This window comes from Perognathus longimembris, chromosome 2, assembly GCF_023159225.1.
Source record: "Perognathus longimembris pacificus isolate PPM17 chromosome 2, ASM2315922v1, whole genome shotgun sequence".
NCBI classification, from domain to species: domain Eukaryota; kingdom Metazoa; phylum Chordata; class Mammalia; order Rodentia; family Heteromyidae; genus Perognathus; species Perognathus longimembris.
In genome coordinates, this window is record NC_063162.1 from 105,169,688 (window position 1) to 105,182,189 (window position 12,502).

Sequence of the window (12,502 nt, forward strand, 5' to 3'; positions counted from 1 at the left end):
ATTCTATATTTCTGTACTGGACATTAAATAAGAAAGTATACTACCTAAAAAATATTTTGGGTCTGCATGGTGGCATATATGTAATCATAGCACTCAGACACTGAGATCTGAGCACTGATGTTCAAAACCAGTCACGCAGGAAAGTCCATAAGACTCTTCAACTAATAACCAAAAAGCTAGGAGTGTAGCTGTGGCTCAAGAGGCAGAGCAAAAAGGTAAGGGACACTGCCCAGGCCCTAAGTTCAAGCCTATTACTGACACAAAAGAATTTTGCTAAACTTGTCCCTATTGAAAGTCAATGAATTAAGAGCCAGGTGCAGGGGCTCATACTTTTAATCCTAGCTACATAAGAGGTGTAGACTGGAGGACAGCAACTCAAGATCAAGCCCAATGAAAAAACAAAAGTTCTAGGAAGTCCCTTCAATCAATGGTGCATACTTGTTATCCCAGCCACATTAGAAGCACAATGGCTGGATACAATGATGCACCTATTATTCCCAGTGGTGAGGGGAAGCACAAGTAGATGGATCTAAGTCTAGGACATTCTGGCATAAAGTAAGATTCTATTATTTTTTTGGTGCCAGTCCTGGGGCTTGAACTCAGGGTCTTAGCACTGTCCCTGGACCAAAAGCTCAAGGGTAGCACTCTACCACTTGAGCCATAGCTCCACTTCCAGCTTCTTTGGTGGTTTAGTTGAAATAAGTCTCACAAACTTTCCTGTCCTAGCTGGCTTTGAAACTTGACCAACAGACTTTAGCTTCCTGAGTAGCTAGTATTATAGGACTGAGTTCCTAAGACCTTTTGAAAACAAACAATGCAAAAAGGCTGAGTGGCTCACGTAGTAGAAAGCCTGTTTAACTTGAGACACAAAATTCAGTCTCCAGTGTCTGTCTCTCACACAGACATAAATTAGTTACTCAAAACACACTGTCTACCTCAAGTACTTTTAACTTGAAAGCTAAATGAAAATGTGTTGTTTTACTGAATTCACATGATCACTAGTTTTCATTTCTTATTGCAACAAAGTGCTTGATATCCACATCTCATTAATAAGACAGACTGAAAGCCACAAAGGCCTAAATATCCCACTGAAAACACACAAAACATAAAAACCTTTGTTCACTTCTGAACAGTATGCTTCTTTTCAGTAAAGATTCTACAATCTTAGTGAATTTATAAAAAATCAACTACTAATAACATTAGTAGTGAACCTACTTACCAGAAAGAATAAAATGCATCTACATCTTCAAAGGATGAATTCATATCACCAAGTTTAGGAACATTTTTTTTATTTGACCACCTGAAATATTAATAATAATATGACTCAAAAATTACATACAAAAGTCAACCTACAACTTAATTTATTAAAAACAAGGCTTTTTCCAGTCTCTGTAACCTCCCTCCCCCATAACAAAAGATGGGGCTGGCTAGTCAGCAGCAGTGATGTGCTAAGTAAATACAGGTATTAAAAAATAGGCTAAGGGTAGGATGGAGGGGAGCAAAAGACAAATGGTCTTCTATCCATTTGTTATTGTTAATCCCACACAATACAATGTAGCAGCTGCCACAGGCGAGGGCAAAATGGAAGTCATGTCTTTTCTCAAGCTCATTTTGTCCTGTCCCTAAATACACAGCATAGAAGCAAGCCGTAGGCAGCAAGCTCTAGGCCTAGCCTTCCCAACTTACAGATAGGTTGCCAATACTAGACCAACCACCCTTAGTGCCAGACTTTTAGGCATGGCACTTCACCCATTATCTCTGAAAAGATCCTTAGACTGCTAACTCATTCATGTTTTCTATCTAGTCTATTCTATCACTTAATACACACATACTCACACACCACTAAATCTTTATATCATCCTGTTGCAAAATAAGTATTGGGAAGCGTGAGAAAAATATTATATGGATTCAAACTGCTCATCAGAGTAGTTTGCAAACATTGCAGCATAGTGCAACCCCTGGGAGCATTAAATATCCCTCAAAGTAAGCCAGGCACCAGTGGCTCACACCTGTAATCTACTCAGGAGGCTTAGAACTGAGGATCCAGTTTCATAGCCACCCAAGGCAGGGAAGTCTGAGAGTTTACCTCCAATTAATTAATCATAGAGCACTATGATCAAAAAGGATGCTTTAACTCACCTGGAATTCCTTTCAAACACTGGGGAAAACACTTCAAAGAAATTGTCCTTTGCTTCACTTTTAGAGGGAACTGAGTTATCAAAAGTAGGATCTACACTGTTAAATGCTCTTCTTTTCACTGGATCAGATAACATTTCATAAGCTGAGAAAGGAAGGTAAGATTATACCACCACAAGTAAAACATCACATACTTAAACATTTTACTACTTTTCATATTTAAAATTATTTTTGTGTTTTGAGGGAGAATTAAATTTATTAACAACAGCTCTGGTACTTGTGGATGTAAGTGTATGTATGTGAACTCCTTTAAGTACTATTGGTAGATAAGTGATTAGACAAGTTTTAAATATTAACCACTCAAGAAAGCAGGCTCTGGGAAAGAAGAACCTAAAACATTCCTAGATCTCATTGCAAAAGAAAGAAAAATCTTAAGCTCCTTAAGCATTGCATAACAGGGAGCTGAAGATTGCACTTTCAGGGTGTACATATAATTGTTTAAGAAATAACATCAAACCAGGCATGGTGTCTCACATGTATAGTCCCAGCACTTGGGTGTCTGAGGCAGGAGCACTCCAAGTTTTAGTCCAGCTCAGTCTGCATAGCAAGACACTATTGCAAGCCATAAATCCCTAACCCCACCCTCACTCTTCACAATACACAAAAATAGTATAAAATGTAAGATCACACTTAAGGAAATATTCAGAAGTGGTGATTAACTATATTAATTCACTTAATGATGCTACCACAATATCAGCACCAATAAACTGTGGAGCATATACTATGACATAATCAAATTATTGCCTTTTACAATACTGGGGAGTGAACTCAGGGCTTCAGACATACTAATACTACCACTGAACTACACCCCCCAAACCCAACCACCTTAAATTAGCACATCTAAGGAATAGTTTAATTCTATAAAGAATCTAAAGTGGCAAAAGTTCTTAGTCGTCTCTATATATAGAGTAGTTTAAGCAATGAACACAACAATTAATGGGTTACCTATAGTATTATATCACTTCGAACCAGAATACCAGTGCACTTGGGAGCCTGAGGCTCCCTGAGTGCTTGAAAAACCTCTGAAGCCTCAGTTCCACTAAAGAGATTCTGAGTTTGAATACTTTTCAGTTTTTTGCTGGTTTTGTTTTTTGTTTTAGTCAGTTATGGGACTTGAACTGGGGTCCTGGGTTCTGTCCCTGAGCTCTTTTTGCTCAAGGCTAGTGCTCTACCACATTGAGCCACAGCTCCACTTCCAGTTTTCTGTGGTTAATTGGAGGTAAACTCTCAGACTTTCCTGCCTTGGGTTCTTTAGTAACATAAAAAGACCCCAACTTTAAGGGAAAAAAAAGGTCCATCTGGGACCTGGGTATGATGATTAATGCCTGTAATCCTAACTAGTTGGGTTGGTATAGATAGGAGGATGTCCAGACTTGCCTGTTGAGTCAAAAACATTTTATCTCAAAAACAAAAAGCAAACAAAATGATTGGAGGAATGCTACTTGCGTAGCAAGGGCTTAAAACCCTGGATTCAATTCCCAATATTGTTAACATACAGTTCTGGAACAGAGCCCAAGATTTTGCACTTTTAAAAAACTGCAAGTGTTGATGCTGCTGGTTGATCCTAAGTTTAATCTACAAACACACACACACACACACACACACACACACACACACACACACACACACACACACAGAGTCATGGAATAGTTAAATCAGCTACATCCACACATAAGGAAACCTAATTCAGGCATGAGAAATTCCTGACTGTATCTTCTTACCTTTAGTTATACAGGTGAAGTAGTCATTGTCTCCTTCTTTTATTGGTTCTCCCGCTGCTTTCCTTTTGTCTGGATGATGTTTTAAAACCATTGCTTTATCTACAAAATGAATCAATTTGTCACTTTAGGCATCAAATTTAGAAATAATTCATACTATTATATTACAAGTAAAACCTTAAGATATCATTTTTCTTAAATAATAAAGGATATTAGTCATCTTGGCAAACATTTTATATTCAAACCTGGAATTATGATAAGTAAAATGAGCTGGGCACTGGTGACTCATGCCTGTAATCTCCTACCTACTCAGGAGGCTGAGATCTGAGAATTAGGGTTCAAAGGCATGAGATTCTTATCATTAATTAATCAGAAGTGGAGCTGTGGATCAAATGGTAGAGTGCCAGCCTTAAGCAAAAAGAAAAAAAAAGAAAAAAGCTCATGGACAACACACAAGCCCTGACTTCAAGTCCTAGACCTGGCACACACAAAGACGATCATTCTTAATTACTATTGAAATTCAGGCTTCACATTTTGGGACAGATTTTTTTTAATGCAATAGCTAACATTTGGTCGTATTTAATCAGGTAATGTAAATCAAAATGCAGGTGACTATTTAAAAGGACAGTTTATCTATGTAATTACAGCTTCAAAGTGTTTTTTGGACAGTTGGATACTTTTTATATCTAAAATAACAATGTAAATTAAAAATACAAATGATCCCTTAAAAAGATACACTATGTATGACAGCAACAATTCCAAAGTACATTTGGACAATTTGGTACTTTTTATAACTAAAGTAGCCCTAACTAGAATAGTGAAAATTTTAAACTTTACAATGATATTCAAAATAATGCACAATTTTTAATTATTAAAATTGGCCTCAAATCTATAGACAAGTCAAAATTCAGTAACAGTTCACCAAGAACACAGAATATTTATCTCCTTTTCAATAGTGATTTATTTTTCATCATAAAATTCCCAGATTTTTTTTTTTTTTTTGGCCGTCCTGGGCCTTGGACTCAGGGCCTGAGCAACATCCCTGGCTTCTTCCCACTCAAGGCTAGCACCCTGCCACCTGAGCCACAGCGCCCCTTCTGGCCGTTTTCCATATATGTGGTGCTGGGGAATGGAACCCAGAGCTTCATGTGTAGGAGGCAAGCGCTCTTGCCACTAGGCCATATTTCCAGCCCCCCAGCAGAATTTTTTTAAAGCACTTGAGATATTGGCTGGATACTAGTGGCTCAAGCAGAGTCAAAACCTGCCTGGACAGACAAATCTTGAATACACTATCTTCAATTATCAGCAAAAAGACAGAATGGGAGGTATAGTTCAAATGTTAATGTACTAGCTTTGAGCAGAGACTATGGACAGTTGAGGCTGAGTTCAAGCCCAGTACAGGCACCAAAAAGGGGAAGGTTCATTAACATAAACCTAGAATCATAATGCTAATTAAATTTTTATTATTAGTGATGGAGCTGAGAATGTGGCTTAGCGGTAGAGTGCTTGCCTAGCACACATGAAGCCCTGGGTTCAATTCCTCAGCACCACATAAACAAAAAAGGTCAGAGGTGGCATGTGGCTCAAGAGGTAGGGTGCTAGCCTTGAGCAAAAAGAAGCCAGGGACAAGTGTTCAGGCCCGAGTCCAAGCCCCAGGACTGGCAAAAAAAAAAAAAAAAAAAAAAAAGTTTTTACCTTCCCATCCCTCCTACAAGTTACATATTTTATTTTCAACATAGTACCACTGCTGATTGCACCCTTTGTCCTTCCATTTCTATACCTACTCTTACATTCCCCAAGACTTACAAACAACAAACACAACAAAAAGAAAACTAAGAGAGCAAGAAGGAAAAAACTTGTTTCCACTTCCCAGGAGTGTTCATTTCCATAAATATCATTTTATATGATGCACATAGGCATTATTATCCTCCTTTGATCTCACTGTGAATACCTAGAAACTCGTATAATTTATGATATCGTGTTATATTTTAGATCTAGCTTCCACATGAGGGAAAAAACGTGCTATCTGTCTCACTAGACTTGGCTTATCTCACTTAACATGATGATTTGTTCTAGGTCCATCCATTTCCCTGCAAATGACGTTATTTTCTCTAATGGCTGTGTAAAATTCCACTGTGTATAAGTACCACATTTTTTTGATCCACTTATTATAGGGCATCTGGGCCTGTTTCCATACTTAGCTAGTGAATAGTGAATGTGAATAGTGCAGCAATGAACATGGATGTGCCAAGTATCTGTATAGTATTCTGGCTTTTGATGTTCTAGAAAGATGCCCAGGAATGGTACAAGTGGGTCATCAGGAAGATCTTTGTTTAGTTTTGTGAGGAACCTCCAGACTGCTGTCCAGAGTGGTTGTACTAGTTTAGTGTAATAGGATTCCTTTTTCCCAACATCCCCAGCAGCAATGTTGGCAATCTAATTGGAGTAAGATGGGATCTCAGGGCTGTTGTGATTTGCAATTTCTCATGAGTTTCTTTGCTATTCTTTCTTCTGACAAGTCTCTCCTTGGCTCCTTTGCCCATTTAGTAATTGGTTTAATAGCTTTTTATTGGGGGGGGGTAGTTTCTTAAGCTCTTTGCATATTTTGGACATTAGACCTCTGTCTGATGTATTGCTGGTAAAGATCTTCTCCCACAGTTTAATAACTATGTCCTTTGCTGTGCACAAACCTTTTAATTTGATGAAATCCCATTTTTCAAGTCACTCTCCTATCTGCTGTGCTCCTGGGTCTCTTTTCAAAATATTCTGCCTATTCCTATGAGTTCCATAATGCTAATTTTAACCTCTTTCTCTAAGGTAAAGGATATGCATATTAAATGCAGAAATTGCAAAATAAAATAACTTTTAAGAATTAGCCAAAGTGTGAGTGTCCAAAGACAATTCCTTGATAGTGTTATATATTCTGACATAGGCATTTTCTTCCTTAAATATATGAGTTAAACATTCAGGTGTGTTTCTGGCAGAGCTCAGTGGCACAGCACTTGCCTAGCAGGCTTGAGACTATAGGATTGTCCACCAGACCACAAAAAGTACAATAATTTTTTATGTAAAAATGTCATTTATGCTATAAACATAAATACTGGAGCTTGGGCTCAAGGACCTGGACACTATTCCTTAGCTTTTACACCAAGGCTGACTCTCTACCACTTGAGCCACACCTCCATTTCTGGCTTCAAACTGGGATCCTCAGATCTCAGGCTTCTGAGTTGGTAGGATTACAGGTATGAGCTACTGGTACTTGGTTTATATTCTGCTACTTTTAACATTACATCATGTTCTATTTTTCTGAGTAAACATCAAAAAATTTAGTGACTGCTTAGTAAAGGATCTCAAACATTTCTGTTATATACTTGGAATGTAGAAATAATATCAACTGACTCATTTTAAGTAGAAGTACTTTCACAGCTTCACTAGTACTTACTACTGGTACTCAACAATTTTTTTTTCCCTTTCTTTTTTGTTTTTTTGGTGTAGTTCCTGGGGCTTGAACTCAGGGCCTTAGCACCATCCCTGAGCTTCTTTTGCTCAAGGGTGGTGCTCTATCACTTGAGCCACAGCACTACTTCCAGCCTCTTGGTTGGTTTAATGGGGCAGACTTTCCTGCCCCAGCAGGCTTTGTATCTTGATTCTCAGATCCCAGGCTCCTGAGCTTCAACAATTTTTTTGTATCTCTTTCATTCTTTATCCATGAAGGAAGAGGGATTGTCTTGATTTTTCTTTCTGTGTGCATGACTTTAAAAAATATGACGTGGCTATCAATATGTTGAGCATTCGCCCTATCCAGGGAAGTTCCCCTTCACTGTGATAAGATTATGTAAACCGCTTGAGCACCTGAGTTGTGGAACATTCAATGTTAAATCTGTGCCCTCCCAAGAGTAGGTGCTTGCATCATGTGAGCCCCGCCAAATCCGTGCCAGTCCTAACTAGAATGATAGGTTGGTTTAAATAGATACTATGAGACACTAACTCCACTGGTCACCTACGTGTGGCCTGGCATGCTCTGTAAGTGTTGTAACCTCATTGGTCACCTGCATGTGGCAAGCTTGACCATGAGGTGTTTGCCTTTATAACCTGACTGCAGCGTGGCCTGGGGCCCAGGGCATGCGGTCCCAGAGCATGCTCCCGAGTCTGGGCTGCATCCCTGGCCAGTCAGTTGTTGTTTTTTTTAACTTCCCCAATAAACCCAAATTTTTACTTGGAAAAAAATATATATAGAGAGAGCATTAATATGTACCAGGACTCTTTACCTCAATAGCCCTATGAGGAAAGCACTATTACTTTATTTCACAGAAAAAGAAAAGGAGGCATAGCAACCTCTTCCATTTCTGACTAAGCTAAGCTCTGGTCCAGGTAGTCTCACTCCTCTGCCTCTCATTACATCTGATGTCCATTGCTAATCTTTCCTTTCCCAAGATTAGGTTTATACTCCCCGCTCCCCCGATTGTGGGGCTTGAACTCAGGGCCTAGGTGCTATCCCTCTGAGCTTTTTCACTCAAGGTAGCACTCTATCACTTTGAGACACTGTGCCTCTTCCAGTTTTCTGGTGGATAACTGGTTAAGATTCTCACAGATTTTGCTGTCCAGGCAGGCCCTGAACCATGATCCTCTGATTGCAGCCTTCTGAGTAGCTAGGATTACAGGTGTGAGACCACCCAGCTAGGTCTACACTTTTAAAAACTGTGTTTAATTGCATTTACTGATCATTTCCTTTATAGTTTCTCCTAGTACTTAAAATATTTCTAATCTCGTAAATATTTTTGGTTTCAATTTTTTCTTTAAATATTTCCTGAAATTTATTATAGCCAAAGTAGTTTTCAAACTTATTATTTTTCAAAATCCTAATATTATCTATTCTTTTGGCTCCTTTATCATAATCAGTTTTACAAGGGCATCATATGATGGTTATTCTTTCTGGGTATTCCAAGGATAACATTTATGATGACTATGCTTTCTAATGTACTTGTTGCTAACTTTTAAAAAGGTAATCATCTTTGCATGTCCTTTCTTGCAGATAGCCACTTTTGGTTTTATAGGTAGATCGTACATTAACTACAAATAACATATTGTCTTCCCATCTTTCTAATTATCTCTTAATGAAACTAAGTACAGTAACTTCATGAAAAGAATTTTCCAAAAAAGTTTATGTTTAGGATGAACATTTTCAACTCCTTTAACATTTGAAATAATTCACCTAAAAAATTACCTGGGCCTAAAAATGGTTCTTACAAAGTAATTCTTTAATAACTAAAATTCCTTTTTGCTATATATAGATTCAATTAAAGCATCTTCTAACCAATGGATCAGAATTGAAGATCCAGAAATAAAACCGCACTTACAGTCTGCTGATATTCGACAAAGGACCTAAAGACATACAATGGAATAAACATAGCCTCTCCAACTACTGGTGCTGGGAGACCTGAGCAGCCATATGCAGAAAACTCAAAGTAGACCCAAGCCTATCACCATGCACCAAGATCAACTCAAAATGGATCAAGGACCTCAATAGTCCCAGGGGCACAACAAATAGGGGAGAGACTCGACAAATGGGACTACTACAAATTAAAAAGTTTCTGCACAGCTAAGGACATAGCCACCAAACTAGAAAGACAGCCAACCATATGAGAAAGGATCTTTACCAGCACAGCAACAGACAAAGGCCTAATATCTGTCATCTATAGAGAACTCAAAAATTAAGCCCCTCCAAGCCCAGTAAACCAATTAGGAAATGGGCAAAGGAGCTAAAGAGAGACTTCACAAGAGAAGAGATAAAAATGGCAAAGAAACATATGAGGAAATGTTCAACATCCCTGGCAGTAAAGGAAATGCAAATGAAAACAATCCTGAGATACCATCTCACTCCAGTTAGAATGGTCTATACTCTGAACTCAGGCAACAACAAATGCTGGAGGGGGTGCGGGGAAAGAGGAACCCTTCTCTATTGTTGGTGGGAGTGCAAATTAGTACAACCACTTTGGAGAACAATATGGAGGTTTCTCAAAAAGCTCAATATAGACCTACCCTATGACCCAGCCATACCACTCCTAGGTATCTATCCTGAACAGCAGGTCCCAAGATATAAAAAAGACATTTGCACTTCCATGTTTATCGCTGCACAATTCACAATAGCCAAAATATGGAATCAACCCAGATGCCCCTCCACAGATGAATGGATCCAAAAAATATGGTACCTATACACAATGGAATACTACATAGTGATTAGGAATGGTGAAATATTGGCATTCTCAGAGAAATGGTCAGAACTTGAACAAATAATGTTGAGTGAGACAAGCCTAGAACACAGAAAACAAAGGGGCATGATCTCCCTGATATATGACTTTTAAGATGGGGTGACAGAGAGACAGTAGAGACCAGGTCTGTGAAACCAAAAACTGCTTGTCAAATGGTATTTCCCACAGGATTGGGTCAGCAACCCAACACTATGTAACTAAAACCAAACAACTACTCAACATATAAAGGTCAAAAATTGACCTCTCAGTGGAATACAATAGCTCACAACCTATGTATGTACGTCCATAGAAGACTTGTTTACATATTGTCTAATGTCGACATTACATTTAAAGCCCTAAGCGAATTTTCTTTGGCATAGGCCACGTGGCTACTGTATATGTTCTTGGTACATTGTGTATTGTATATATGTCTACCTGACCTAGGGAAGGGAAAGAAAAACAGGGTGTAGGATATCACAAGAAATGTACACACTGCCCTACTATGTAACTGTACCCTTTTTGCACAACACCTTGTCAAAAAATTTGTTTAATAAATAAATTACAAAAATAAATAAAAGCATCTTCTACAACGGTTTGCAACCTTTCTTTGTGTATCCCACTATTTGTCTAGTTACGAAATTTATTTCAGGATACCATCTTGTCTCTTCTATGTCATTTTTCTATCTTCCTTAGTGTTATTCTTTGAACATTTGAAATTATTATTTTTTTTTGTTTTTAAAAACATATAAAATAGAGGCTGGGAATGTGGCTTAGTGGGAGAGTGCTTGCCTAGCACACATGAAGCCCTAGGTTCGATTCTTTAGCACCAGATAAACAGAAAAGGCTGGAGGTGGCATGTGGCTCAAAAGGTAGAGTGCTAGCCTTGAGCAAAAGGAAGCCAGGGACAGTGCTCAGGCCCTGAGTCGCAAGCCCCAGGACTGGCAAAATATTAAGTATATATGTATATATAACATTAAGAAAATGAACTTGTTTATGGTACAATTCTTGATGCCATCCATTTAAGTTTGGATAGGCAATGATCTTACCTTTGCAAAATCTTTATATGGTACTAGGGTTTAAACAAGCCTTATACTTGGTAAGTGCTCTATCTCTTGAATTAAGCTCCAGCTGTAAGCAACCACTTTCTTACTTAAGTCATCAGAGGAGGCCTTTACATGTTTTTATAATTTATATTGATAACACCTACAGTATGTCTTTGTGTCTACTTTCTTTCCAGCCACATCATGTTTTGAGGTTTATCCACATTCCTGGGTACACAGGCAATTTATTCTTTTGTATTGCTGCATAGTGAACTTTTGGGTAGTTTCTGTGTATAAACACATTGAACAAGGTTGCTATGAACACTTTTGTACAAATCTTTTTATCAGTACATTATACCTCATCATTTCTTCATATGCTGTGAATACATTTCTGTTTCCAAGACCTGAGCATTAGGTATGGAAGCCATTTCTCTACCTTTACTTGAAGTCTAGTTAGTTCAAGTACAATAAAGTTCTAGGCATTCTCAAATTCTAGCTAGTTCAAGTAGAAAAGGAATTTAGAATTAATGTGAGAGTCAAATTATCAGGTTTGAAAGATCAAGAATCAAATCATACTGGACAGTTTAATAGCAGGAGGATCCCACCACAGTTGAGCCCAACCATTGTACCGTACTGCCAGTACTGAGCACGACCTAGGACCTGTGCTGTGTGGCTAGTAAACGGCTGATTTCTCTTCACAGAGCTCTTGCCATTTTTCAGCAAGTGGACTCTCTCTGTAGCATAGCATACCTCACTTGTCCTTCTGAGTGTGAAATGTGAGCTCATTTGTGATACCTAAGTCACATGTCTACACACATGCTCAACACCACAACATATATTTAAAAATCACGAGTTTTTATGAAACTGTAACCCATTGAGTACATCAGTTTCATAACAATAAACACTTTTTAAAAATCAAAAGTTTTCTATTTGCAATTATTGTTTCTGTTATAATACTAATTTCTTAAGGAAATTTGTGTCTCCGTATTTGTTCCATTTAACCTTGAAAGCATTCTTTACTGAATTTCCTATTTGTACATCAGCCTTTGTCATTCTAAACTGTTCCCATATTTTTATTTTCATACAGTCCCTATTTAATTCTTCCACAGTGCCTACCTTACTTACCCCAACCATGTCTTAATATCTCACTGATATCTTGTAGTAGATACAATGTTTTTGGAACCATAAAGTCTGAGAGGGGATGGCCAGATCTTTTGCTGAGAAGAAGCTCTAGTTTTACTTTCTTCCTAGGCTGTACTATTTTTGTCCTACATTCATTTTTCTGCCTAATAACTGTTAG

General features: G+C 38.1%; 1 protein-coding gene across 3 annotated transcripts in view; it reads right to left on the reverse strand.

Moving 5' to 3' along the window:
- Positions 1-12,502, reverse strand: part of Dnajc2 (DnaJ heat shock protein family (Hsp40) member C2) — a 34,026-nt gene that overhangs the window by 9,436 nt on the left and 12,088 nt on the right. For all 3 annotated transcript variants that reach the window (XM_048339853.1, XM_048339854.1, XM_048339855.1), the window contains 3 exons: positions 3,918-4,016; positions 2,140-2,281; positions 1,220-1,300 (listed from right to left, as the gene is read on the reverse strand). In XM_048339853.1, coding sequence (XP_048195810.1) covers positions 1,220-1,300; positions 2,140-2,281; positions 3,918-4,016 — 322 coding nt within the window. The remainder of the gene's footprint in view (positions 1-1,219; positions 1,301-2,139; positions 2,282-3,917; positions 4,017-12,502) is intronic.